Genomic DNA, 12,918 nt, shown 5'->3' with positions numbered 1-12,918 from the left:
AATAGACACTTCCCCCAACTGCCCCCCTTCCCCCCCACCGTGGGACACCGCCTGCCCCTGTGGGTCATGGGACCATCCCAAAAAAACAGAACGGTCCCACGAAAATGGGACAGTTGGAAGGTATGGGCTCTCCCTGCTACAAATTATTATTTTGTTAATAGTAGAATTACTTCAGATGCACAACACTAAGATTATACTGCTGTAACTTAGATCAGTGGTTTTCAACCTCGGTCCCCCTACCCCTGACAGTGCACGTTTTCCAGGTCTCCACACAGAATCACAGGTGAAATAATTAGCTCCACCTGTGATCTTTTAAAATGTGCCAGTGAGTAATTAGTGCACCTGTGTATCTGTAAGGTGACCTGGAAAACGTGCACCGTTGGGAGTCCCTGAGGACCACTGTTGAGAACCACTGACCTACTGTAGATCATGGTGCTAGAAGTTATTTTTTGTAGATCACAAAATCAATTTTCCTGGCCACCGAGCATATTAGAGGGAAAGGGTGATCACGCCAAATATTGATTTGATTTAGATTTATTTTGTAGAATACGAATAAATATGATCTATGGCTCTGAGATGGGGCAACAACTACCTACCCAGGTGTCATCAATCGGTGACAGAATGCATGAAAATAAACAGGTATAGCACCCCACTGTTATGGTCAAACACAAAAAAACATTCTGTGCAGTGGGTTGAGCCACGGTGTTATCTGGATCCCCGCCCCTCCACAAGCATCCATCAAGGAGGGTGAGCATACTGTGCGGAGAAATCACGCTACCTGACTTTCTACAATTCTGCGTTGTGAAGCGCTAACAGGTTACTTTCAATTTACTCCTAATCCACAGTGCTTTGGCGTCCATCTCCATCATCACCCTAACCCATTCATTCCATCACTAATACTCTGGCTGCTGTAGCGCTATACTAACATTGCCAGGGGCGGATTGGGAACAAAAACCAGCCCGGGAAATATCTTGAAGCAGCCCCAGTGGGGGGGAGAGTTGCTGCGCGCCGAAGGCGCGCCCGATTTTTTTGGGGGGTGTGGCCTATACATATGGGGGTGTGGTCTATTTCAATGAGGCCACACCCAATTTTTGCCGCTGTGGGGGCATGGCTAGTGGCTCTATGAGCTGCTGGCTATGTCCCCAGCCCCTCAGGCTGCAGAATAGGCGAATGCGAACAGCATCTATTCTGCAGTCTGTGGGGCTGGGGTGATAGAGACAGGGGGTGGGGGGGGGGTGACAGGGGGACTCCCAACTGTCCCCCCCGCGCCGTGGGACACGGAGTATGGGCCACCTCCCTTGAACACATTCTGCACCATAACAAGAGGGCCCTTTTTTCTATCAAAAAACCTGTACACCTTATGCCACACAGTATGAGCCAATATTCACATTATGACACATGGAATGATCCAAAATTCCACAAAGAACGAGTTAAAAAATTATGCAACGGAATGAGAAGATACAGGGTGAGAGGGGGTTGGTGCAGGGTGAGAGGGGTTGGTAATTAATGGTGAGAAAGGGGTGAGGAGGGGTGAGAGTAGAGTGGCAGGGTAGAAGAGGATGCAGGGAGGGTGGACAGAGGTGGCTTAGAATGCTGGGAGGGGAGATGCAGGGTGGCTGAGAACGAAGGGAGGGAGGACTTACACAGGGTGGCACAGGACGCAGAGTGTGAGGGGGCATGGTGGCACAGGATGGAGGATGCCCATTATACATATGCCACACACTGTAATGCCCATTATACACAGGCTGCTCCCCTGTATAATAATAACAGGACACCACAGGCTGCTCCCCCTGCATAATAATAATAACAGAAGGACACTACAGGCTGCGCCTCCTGTATAATAATAACCTAACACCACAGGCTGCTCCCCCTGTATAATAATAACAGCAGGACACTACATGCTGCTCCTCCAGTATAATAATAACATTCTGAAGAAGTGTGGCGACATAATCACTGGGATAAAGAGGAGTTGCCTACCTGAGAAATTAGTGCCTTTGTGGCACTCGCTGGGCAGGGCAGCTGCCAGGACTCGCCGGACGTGGAACAGAGAGTGAGTGGGCCTATTTTCAGTGGGCGGCTTGGAGCTGTAGCTCCATCCGGCCCTGCAGGCACCGAAGGTAATGGGGCGGGTAGAGGAGGGAGGTGGTCAGTGGAGTCCCGGGCACAGCCGTGGCTGCAGCCGATCCACAGCCCTGCCCCTGACCCTGTCATTCTGCAGCCCTCGCACCAGCTGCAGATTCACAGGCAGACTCAGCCGCAGCACAGCATGGCACTGTAGCGCCGGCGGCTATGACAGCTGATACAGTGAGCGGCTGCTAGCGCCAAACTGGACCTTGGACCTGGTGAGTGGCAGGGGGTCCTCCTTCCAGTTCGTGGAGTGACGACTTACTTTGTCATTTAGACAAGGAACGGTTTGTGTGTGTATGAATATATATATATATATATATATATATATATATACACATACATACACACACAAACACACACAAACAGTTCCTTGTCTAAATGACAAAGTAAGTCGGCACTCCACGGTAATCAAACAAAGATTTGTATTCAATGAGGAAAATACATTACAAGGTGTTTCAGCAGTGTCATCAACGTTTCATGGCCATCCCCGCCATTTCGTCAGGATGTGGGCTGCAAGGTGAGGTGTACAGGTGCCAGGACAGTGTGCTGTGTGTGCAGTCTTACCTGACTTAAATAGTGGAGACCCCAGAGGTATGTTGCAGTCGCTGCTCCGTCCCACGCCACGGTGCTGCCGGTGTGCACTCTGCTTCCGAATTGCGGTGCGTCACTGGACCACCGTCGCATCACTTGCGCTTTGCTTCCGGCCTCCGTGACACACACTGACTTCCGTGTTTGCGGTTCACAAGCCGGCATCCCAGTGGAGGGGCAGGTTTACAGCTCCTGTTAAGTGATAAAAGCAAAGAAGTATAAAAAAGTCTGTAATTCTTTGAGCAAGTGCTTTAAAATGAAAAAAAAAAAGATCAGTGAAAAGAAGAGAAAGTATCATAGGTCCGTCACAACGGGATGCTGAAAGATGATGCATATAAATAAGATACTTATAGACAGGGCTAGTATTACATATATACAGAAGAAGAGGGGACCAACTGAACATGGGTAAGGTGGTGCCTGTATTTCTATGGGGTGTATATATATATATATATATATATATATATATATATATATATATATATATATACATATATATATATATATATATATATATATATATATATATATATATATATATATATATATATATATATATGAGAAAACAAACGAACCGGCAATCATGTATCCAGGAAGGTCAATTGCCCCGGGTGCCAACGAGTAGGAGTGCAATACAATAAAGAATGGACGTGTCACTCCAGGGGACTTTTCAATAAGGTATTTATAAATCCAATAAGGTACAGTTACATGAAATGAGTCGACGTTTTGATACGCGGAGGTATCGTTCTCAAGACAGGCATGTAACTAACAGGTCAATGCCCGCACGGCGGCGGGACCACAAATATATAGAAGATACAGCATACTTACTGACTCCATGTGCTACAGATCAGCTGCTGGGTGCGGCGCGCCCACCCCCTGTCACCGAGGCAGGAGCGCGCACCGCTGTCGTCAACCCGCCTCCTGCATAGCAACGCAAGGGGCTGGGAGTGCGTCCCCAGCTACCAATCTGAAACCCCATAAGCCAGGACTAAACACAAGAATGCATAACGATGCTAAATAATGACATAATACACCAGGGGCACATGAGGATAGCAAAAGAAACAAGAGATGCAATGAGGAGAGCTGTAAGGCACACCGTCGGGTAACACCGCTGATCGGTGGACGCTTACAATAAAGATGACATGGGTGAAATATAAACATGGATAAGGCATGACACAGGAAATATGCAGCACAGGGAGGAAGAATGGCTGTGCTGGCTGCAGAGCAGTGCCGAGGTCGACATATAGAAAAGTCGACATGCTGCCAAATCAAAGAAATAAGTTCCAGTTCAAGCGGTCATTTAAACCGTTAGGTTTAACAGTATTAAGTTTGTAGATCCATTTAGCCTCAAGTATATATATATATATATATATATATATATATATATATATATCTATATATATATACCTATATATATATATATATATATATATCTATATATATATATATATATATACCTATATATATATATATATATATATATATATATATATATATAAATAATATCTTTTTTTTTAAATATAGGCTATTATACCTCCGCAGCGAGCGCCGCCCATCCTGGTCATCTGATCCCCTGTGCACTGCTGTGCTGTCTGCTGGGGATCAGATCATGCACTCGTCTCACAGGGGGCAGCCCCGCCAGCCATCCTCAGGGCCGCGGGAGTAGCTGCGTGCGGCCGCGCATGCGCACCAGCCCTCCCGCGGCCATTTTGCCTTTGGTTAGGGCTGAGGCTGCCGGCGGCCATATTGGTGTTGGGCAAAATGCTGCGGCCGCGGCCGTTGACCGCGAAGGTGACGGTCTAAGCGGTCCGCGGCCCAGCCCAGTGGTTGTGCGGCCCCATCATGCTTGTAATGGGCGCAGCCCACCGGGAAATGGCCCGGTTTCCCGGTGGGCCAATCCGCCCCTGAACATTGCTCCCTAAAGTATTTCCTGATTCATCTAATTATTACGTGACCCGTCCCGGAGCTGGATACTCATTATTAACACACTTATGTGTTCCTTCTTTTTTATGAAATTATACGGTATCTGCCTGTGATTTTATTTATGTACTTTTTTATGTATTTGTGTATTGTTTTTTGAACTCATGTGTACAAACCACCCCTTTTTTAAAGATAAAAGTAAAAATCTTTTTATATATATAAAATAATCAGTGATAACTCAATTGTGCCTTGGTGTCCTTCTGTCCAGTACGGTTCACTAGGAAATTACTTGATCTCAGCAGCGCAAGTGCAATAAAACCCCCAGTTCTTTACAAAAAAAAAACAACACTCTTATGTTCAATTAGTGTATATGTCCAGAGGTCTATCTACAGAACTTCCACTCCACAAGGTACATGCAGTAAAACATAAAGGAACAAAACATGTGTAGTCCAATTTTAATACAATAGTCCACTCCCCATGGGGTTTCCAGGAGGTTATGGTCCCTTTACACCACTCTTTTTCTATCTGATCTGCTCTGCTGATTTTTTACGGGTTAACCACGTGCAACGTCGTATAATATTCGTACATGTATGCTTACATGCAACCAGTATGCCATACACATCAAGGTTTTTTTCAAGGTAAATAAGGAAAAGCCCTGTGTGCCCACATCTTCTGTGTTTTCTTAATGACAGTTAATGTGCTTACTTGTATGCTTACATTCATACGTATATGACTCCCCACATCAAGGTATATTTTCCACAGACATATTCTCAGAGGTTAAACCAAAAAATGTTTTTTTAATTGTTTTAAAAAAACATAACCAATCAAAAAACAGCAAGTTATATACATATATATATATATATATATATATATATATATATATATATATATATATATATATATATATATATATACACACATACATACACACCAGAAACCAAAATTTCCAGATGACAATCATGGGGAGACATGAAGATGTAACAAACCAGGAATGCACACCAGTGAGTACAGTCAAGAGTTGGTAAGGAGTCTGAGTACATGAAAAAAGGCACCGCACCAATGCGTCTCGACCAAATGGTCTTTTTCAAGGTGGTGCCATCTCCTTTCCAGACCAGGTATAAATACCCTGGTGACACTCCTCCCACCCCACATATTGGGTGTGGTTTGGTTTAAATCCTTATAATCCCAACAATCTTAAACAAATAAGTGTCTTGAAAAAGTCTCCTGTTTCCCTGGAGACGAAACGCGTTGACGACTTCCGGTATCAGACGTCACATCCGGTCCTTGAGGTCCATGCACTGAAGTCCTCCTTACTATAACGGCTACAGCTGCCGGGATTGTGCCTCAAACACAGAGCGAGCACCAGACCTCTGTCCCAGCGGCGCACAGCACTTCTACATTAAAGCGGCGGAACACTCCAGCCCTTACCAGCGTGCTGCCTTCATGCCAGCTAAACACCGCCGCAATCTATTGCCTGAAACCAGCTACAAGTGAGGTGACTTTCCAAATGTTCACTCTACCCTGTTAAGGCACTGTTACAATAACCTGTGCTTACCTGCATTTACCCTATACGGGGATCTAAAGCTGGCAAACTAACTTTTCTATTAACACAGCGGGCGTTTGGATAACAAACTTTGTGTTTAATCAACCTAACAACACAGTGAACTAACAAATCACACCTGCCTATTAACCCCTCATCTGCTGCATAACTGAACTGTGGTTCGTGCGTGTTTGCTCACATGCTAATACAGCAAGGAAGGGGACTATAAGTGTTAAATCCTATCTCTACAGGCAAATATATTGTTAATGGAGGCAATAAGTATGATTATATGATATCAGCTGAAATCTTGTGCATTGGATGTGAACTTTTAAATCGAAATCTTAACTTATAAGTGTTATTTGAAAGTTTGTGTTCTTAATATATTTTTTTACTGAACCTTATTTTTGCATATATAAATATATTATATCAAATTTGAACAGTGAGTCCGGTTTCTACCAATTACTTTCGAGATTCCTTGCGTTGAACAGGAATGAGTATTTTTAAAATGCTTAGAGAGGAGGTGGCCTGCCATGCCCTTCTTTATATTTCGGGCATGCTCTGCCCATTTTTCCCTTAAAGTCCTGCTGGTTTTTCCAACATATTTGAGGCCACAAGTACATTCAATTACATAAATACAGTTTTTACTATTACAAGTTATGAATTCTAGTATAGAAAAGATGGATCCATTTGCGGTTGCTTTAAAATCCACTACTTCGGTAGGGGTGTTCTTATGTGTCCTACACTATGGAACCCTTTTGTTTTAGTTTTCTTTCACTCTGTTCTGGTGCGGCACTCTTTACACGTTTTTTGACCTGTGATTATCTGCTATTCTGTATGTAAACTTTGGTCAGTCTGCAATGTGTTCCTTCAAAAGGGGGTCACTCGTCAGAATGTGCCAATGTTTTTCAAAAATCTTCTCTAGTTCTTAGTATTGGTTATTATATTTGGTAATAAATGACAGCCTTGGTTTATTACTATGCTAGAGTATAAATAGAAATAAACTAAAAGAAGGAAGAATTGTGTTCATTCATTTTACATTTTGTTAATTGCTAAAAATAAATATTACCACTTCAAATTTTTTTTTAAAGCGTTCTTTCTTTTCAGCATTTTTTCCATGCCTGCCTAAAGCTTTTGTACAGTACTGTGTAAATATATTTTCCTGATGATGATGTTTATGAAACATTGATACTATACATATATAGTCTTGTATTCATTTATTGGCCTGCTGTGCTGCCACTTTGGAATTTATATTGCCTCTATATTGGATCAGGTGGGCACTGGGCCGAAGAAGACTAGTTACTGGAGTAATGGATATATGGGGAGGTGAGATGATAGGTGCATATAGGGAGGCAGAGGCAGAGCCTGTTTAAGGGTTCCAGCTGCCCTAAGCCTCTGCTCCATTGATATTGCCACTTACCACCCTAGAAGTGCTGGCAAGGGAGACAGTGAGATCAATCACAGCCTTGATGGCAGTCGCTGCTCCCAAAAATTGGACAGAAATAATGTCTATGGTAGGTGCACCATGGAGAAGAGTCAATAAAACTTTTATTAGTATTTGTTTAAGATTTCTGCGATATTTAAAAAAGCTTTCATGCTCTTTATTGTTTGTTTCTTTAAATATCGCAGAAATCTTAAACAAATTCTAATAAAAGTTAATTGTTATTGACTCTTCTTCATGGTGCACCTACCACAGATATTCTTTCTGTCTCATTTTTCTTAGATTATATCTCTTGTCTAAAGGTAGCACGCCTCTATGAATATTATTATACACACATTGATGTGTATATAAGATAATAATAAGGAGGCTCCTAACCATACACACATTAAATTCCCAGTGCGACTGACATTACTGTTCTTCTGCTCTCATAGGATCACCTCTTCCCAGCGTTCCTGCCTCAGTGACGCCGGCAATCCCAGCAGGCACCGCTGTTCCCACAGATCTCATGAAACCTTGCTCAGCCCCACTCCTGCAGCACACAGGAAGCCCTACCATCTCAGTTCAGTATATTGTGCTGGTGATGCAGCCCCCTGAGACCCAGCACTCCAGGCTGCAGCCTAATTGGCCTATTGGTTAATCAGGCACTGGGCAGAGGCACACTGGGTGATGCAAGAGGCAGATGTATACATATGGATGGGAGCTGGTACAGGTGCACATGGGGAGGTAGAAGATGGAGGCACTCATGGGAGAGGGGTAGAGTAATGCTTAGTGATGCAGGAGGCAGAGGTACATTTTGGGAAGGGAAGATTATAGATGGAAATGGGGAGGTAGGAGGAAGACAGACACTTGCCTATATTACTGATGACTCATGGAAGCAAGGGAAAGATTAGCATTAAGAAGAGATGGGGATGGGGGGAAGGAAGAGCTGTGATCATATCGGCGAAGAAGACTAGGAAGCGGAGGAACATGGCTTACATGACCACAGCCGCAGCTGCGGAGCGCGGAAGACCAGTCAGTAGTAAGGGGGTGGCAACAGCTAGGTACAGGGTCTGGCAGCAGGGACAGGCTTCACAGACGAACCACTCAAATTGAGGTCATGGCTAACAGTGGGGCAGATGGACATAACCTGAGGAGCTGGGTGCCTCTCCTGGCTCTGCAACTGAAATTGCCCAATGTAGGGTGGAAACCGAGGTGAGGAGAAGTTGACGCATGAAGCCCAGGGATGGTAAAAGCTGGGTTTTCTGGGGTGCCGGGAACGAGCAGGGACTCGGAGCATCAAGCGCCAAGCCATGCAGCCAATCAGTGTCACTTTTTTAATTTTGCCATCCATACACAAATCAAGGTTTTAATTCTTGAGATGGGAAAATAGGTTCGCAAGCTAATGTGCACTGGGCTGATATCTACATATACCAGTGTGAAGATAAATAACGTACAGTAACAAACTAATACTACTGTATATACTATATAGGTGTATGCTAAACATAGTTTTTTAAAACTACCCTTGATTGGCTTTCATAACAATATATTGTTGCTGATAACTGTTAAGACAAGGGGTAAAAAAATCCAAACACATGATCCCAAATACAAAAAAAATTACATTATGCCTTGATATAAACTGTTCTAATGCTTTTTATTTCTCATTATATAGTACACAATTGAATAAAAGAAACTAAATCATACAATGTTTTCACAAAATATTTCACAATACCAGGTGTTCAATAATTTTAGAATATGTTGGATGATTAATTACATGAGAAAATAGCAGCAGCCATACCTCCCAACTTTGAAATACCGGCCGGTGGGACATTTGGGGTTGTGGCCTGGTGTCAAGGGTGTGTGGCCAATAAATCACATCACACCTGTGAGGCCACCTCACGTTTTACCACTGTGGGGGAATGGCCAGAGGCTCTGTGACAGACCAGCTAGTCACCAGAGTCACAAATGTAGAAAAACTGCGTGACAGGGTTAATAGAGGCTCTTGGTAGAATTAGTATGGGGGTACATGTGTGGTATTACTATCAGGGCTGTGTGTTGTGGAATTAGTATGGGGGGCACTGTGTGGTGGAATTAGTATGGGGGGAAGTGTATGGTGCAAATACTGGGGGGTACATTTGTGGAAATACTATGGGGCACTGTGTGGTCAATAACAGGGGGGATAATGTGTGGAATTACCATGGGGGCAGTGTGTGGTGGAATTATGGAGCCGGGGGGGGGGGGGGGCAGTATGTGGCATTACTACAGGGGCCAGGGCATTTCTTTAATTATTAGGGTGGAAAATAAGCCTGATTCACACCCATTAGCTGATTATCGAATGAGAGATTATTTAAGGACCGCGCAAGCGCCTGGTACGCAGTGCACATGCACAAGCCGTCCAACTGAAGTCAGGCAGTTGATTGACACCCTGCGGGCACTTTGGGGTGTGCCTGCTGGCATTTTGTGGGTGCTCTCTATAAAACTCAGGCATTCCCCGGCCGTTGGGAGGGAAGGCTGCTGACATCATCAGCGGCCCCTTCTCCCACGGCCCTCGCAGCACCGAGCGAGTCCTGGCTTACTCAGCACTGCAAGCTGGGGAACAATCATCCCATGGCGAATGATTCTTTCCCTGTGTGCACAGCAGCATACGCCTTCGCAGCCGTGCACAGGGGTGTGGGGGGGGGGGTGCGTTTGGCAGGAGATCTTTACCTACAAATACTCACAACCCAGCAAGCAGGTCTGAATCAGGCCCAATGTGTGTTGTTTTCTTCATCCCGGGGGCCTCGACAATTTAAAATTGTGAATTAAAGAAACTTTCAAATCCCTGTAACCGCAGTGATTTCAAACTTTCTTCTTTCACTTTAATGTTCCGCGTGACTGTTATCGAGCGACTCCAGTAATAACGTCATTGGCTGAGTGGTAAATGTACCGCAGTACTAGACTACTGTTCTGTTCTTCCCATTTGTTAGATAGGCGATGTGAGATATTGGTTAGATAGTTCCTTCCTTTACCCTAACGATTTAACAATCAGTCTCTTTATACACGGTGCCACATATTATTGTAATGAACACTCTAATTAGGCTACAAATAATAATAATTTGATGTTGAATACTAATTACAGTATTAAAAGATATTAACAAAAGAATTATGTAGGGCGGGCAGGTAATTCACATTTTCATTATCACAGCAACAATAATAAAAAATAGAAATATGAGAGTTACCTGTTCATCTTGTCCCAGGGAATGAAGGATGAGTTTTTTGGCTTCCAATAATAGAGGATGCCCCAAATCCTGGTAGGGTTTGTAGTTGGGTGAACTGTACCCCTGCTGAGCAAGCTGCCTCTGTCTGCGGAAGTAGTTGGACCTGAACACATCCTCCCGGCAGGGTACCCAGCAGTTATAATGACTGGGGCTTCTGGATTGGATTTTTAGCCCCTTCTGGCTGGCAATTGCAAGAGGTTTAATAACCACATAACTTCTGGGATCACAATCTCCTGGATTGCCCGGCATATTCCCTATCGCAGCCTATTTTGTATTATGAAGCAAGCTATTCCACTCAAATATGAAATTGGTTGTTTTAATTTTTGACTATTATTTTTTGATTTGTTTAAGAAGTTTAAAAAACATTATCTTAATAAAATATGTCACTTTTTAACACAATTTAAATGATTTTGCTTTTTACATTACACCAAAGTAAAAAGTGTATAATAAAAGAACGTACATAAATAACTTGATCAAGCAGTACATAAGGTGCTGGATAGCATTACCCTGCAAACTCTATGACTGTGCACCAATAATTACATTTAGGCAAAGCAGAGGCCAGGGTGATTATTTGCATTGAGTTCAAGCCCAAATCAGCCTCACCTACTGTACATCAGTAACACACAAATAGGAAAGTTCCAAGTGCTGGAATGCACAAATTATGATGCCAGCGGTGACATCTGTGTGACTGGACCGGACTCGTCACTTAAAAAGTTCTCCCAGAACCAGAGGTAATATAGTGCACTGATACTGACAGTGCAGCCGGGGAATAGAGAGAGCCTGCTGCTGCTTGGGCTGCTTGTTGGTTGCCCCTGGTTACAGGAATGCTGTGTGGGAACTGCCTTTACACAATAAAAGGTGGGGGCGGCTGTAGAAAACTTTGTATATTAAACTGAAGCTCGCATACATGTGGACTAAATTATTTAAGGTTTTTATTATAGTAACATTCTGGTATATCACTTAAGAAAAGTATTTGTATCCTGCTGTGCCATATACCGTATAGTTAGGTTTTATAACTCCCCCACACCTGCTTTCAGTGTCAAGTGGTTCGTTCCAAGGTTTTATATTACTGCTTGAAGAATTACTAGTGGTGCTAGTAGGAATTTAGGTATCACATTTATACATAAACACACAATTATCTATATATCTGTATATCTAAATATTTCTAAATACTGATATAATATTTACATTTAGTGTTTGTACATACAGTATTGTGTGTATATGTGTATTTATATATATATATATAAAATATATATATATATATATATAATATATATATATATATAATTTAGTACGCCAGAATACGCGAGAGGGTGGCACTCCAACATTGCTGTGGTAATGAGCGATAAAAGGTAAACAAAACGGTGCCTTCCAACGACACAAATGTAATGTACCTGGGGATGGCAGCACTCAAATAAATGGATACCAAGCCCCCACTCCCCCCGGTAAAATCCGCCACTGTAGTGAAGCCAGATGCATTCTGTGAGACTGCTTTGGCTTCACTGTGACTGGCAATGACTTCCTATTGGGAGTCCGACCTGCCAGTCACCAACGCAGTACCATTGGTAGGTGTTCCCTCCCTCCGGGATGCCTTTCTGTGGCCTGCCGAGCAAAATCCTATATTACACATGCGCAGTAACTACATCAGTACTGCACACATGCCAGTCCCAGTGCCTGTAACATACCCTCCAACATGACCCATTCCATTACGTACAAAATGCTCTGTTCCTGGACTTCCCTTCCACAGATGTGAGCCTGCAGCACAGTCCAAAATTCAAAGAGGGGGGGTCACATCAACTGTCAGTGAGTCCAGCACAGTGATGTTTGGAGTGGCAATAGGAGTGGCTCCCCTTTTTGAATATTGGACTGTTCTGCAGGCTCACACCTGTAACTGCCACTGGCAGGGAAGTCCAGGAACGGAGCATTTTATACCTAATGGAATGGGTCATGTTGGAGGGTATGCTGTCATCTGTATTATAAAAGGCGCCGGGATCATGATTCCCTTTTATGGACTGTTGCTGAAGCAGCCCATAGAAGCTGGCCGCACACAGTACAGAGGTTTGTACTGCACATGC

At 43.6% G+C, this 12,918-nt stretch overlaps 1 protein-coding gene across 1 annotated transcript in view; it reads right to left on the bottom strand.

Annotated features, from left to right (window-relative positions):
* LOC146009086 (coiled-coil domain-containing protein 60-like) overlaps positions 1 to 11,435 on the bottom strand; it is a 168,619-nt gene extending 157,184 nt beyond the window's left edge. The window contains exon 1 of the mRNA XM_083149136.1: positions 10,805 to 11,435. Coding sequence (XP_083005262.1) covers positions 10,805 to 11,092 — 288 coding nt within the window. The 5' untranslated portion in view covers positions 11,093 to 11,435. The remainder of the gene's footprint in view (positions 1 to 10,804) is intronic.
* Positions 11,436 to 12,918: the final 1,483 nt, after the last annotated feature.

The sequence above is a fragment of the Crinia signifera genome, chromosome 1 (assembly GCF_055691185.1).
Source record: "Crinia signifera chromosome 1, ASM5569118v1, whole genome shotgun sequence".
Lineage (NCBI taxonomy): Eukaryota > Metazoa > Chordata > Amphibia > Anura > Myobatrachidae > Crinia > Crinia signifera.
Note: the sequence above shows the minus strand (reverse complement) of the source record. Positions and strands in the feature narration are given on the sequence as shown.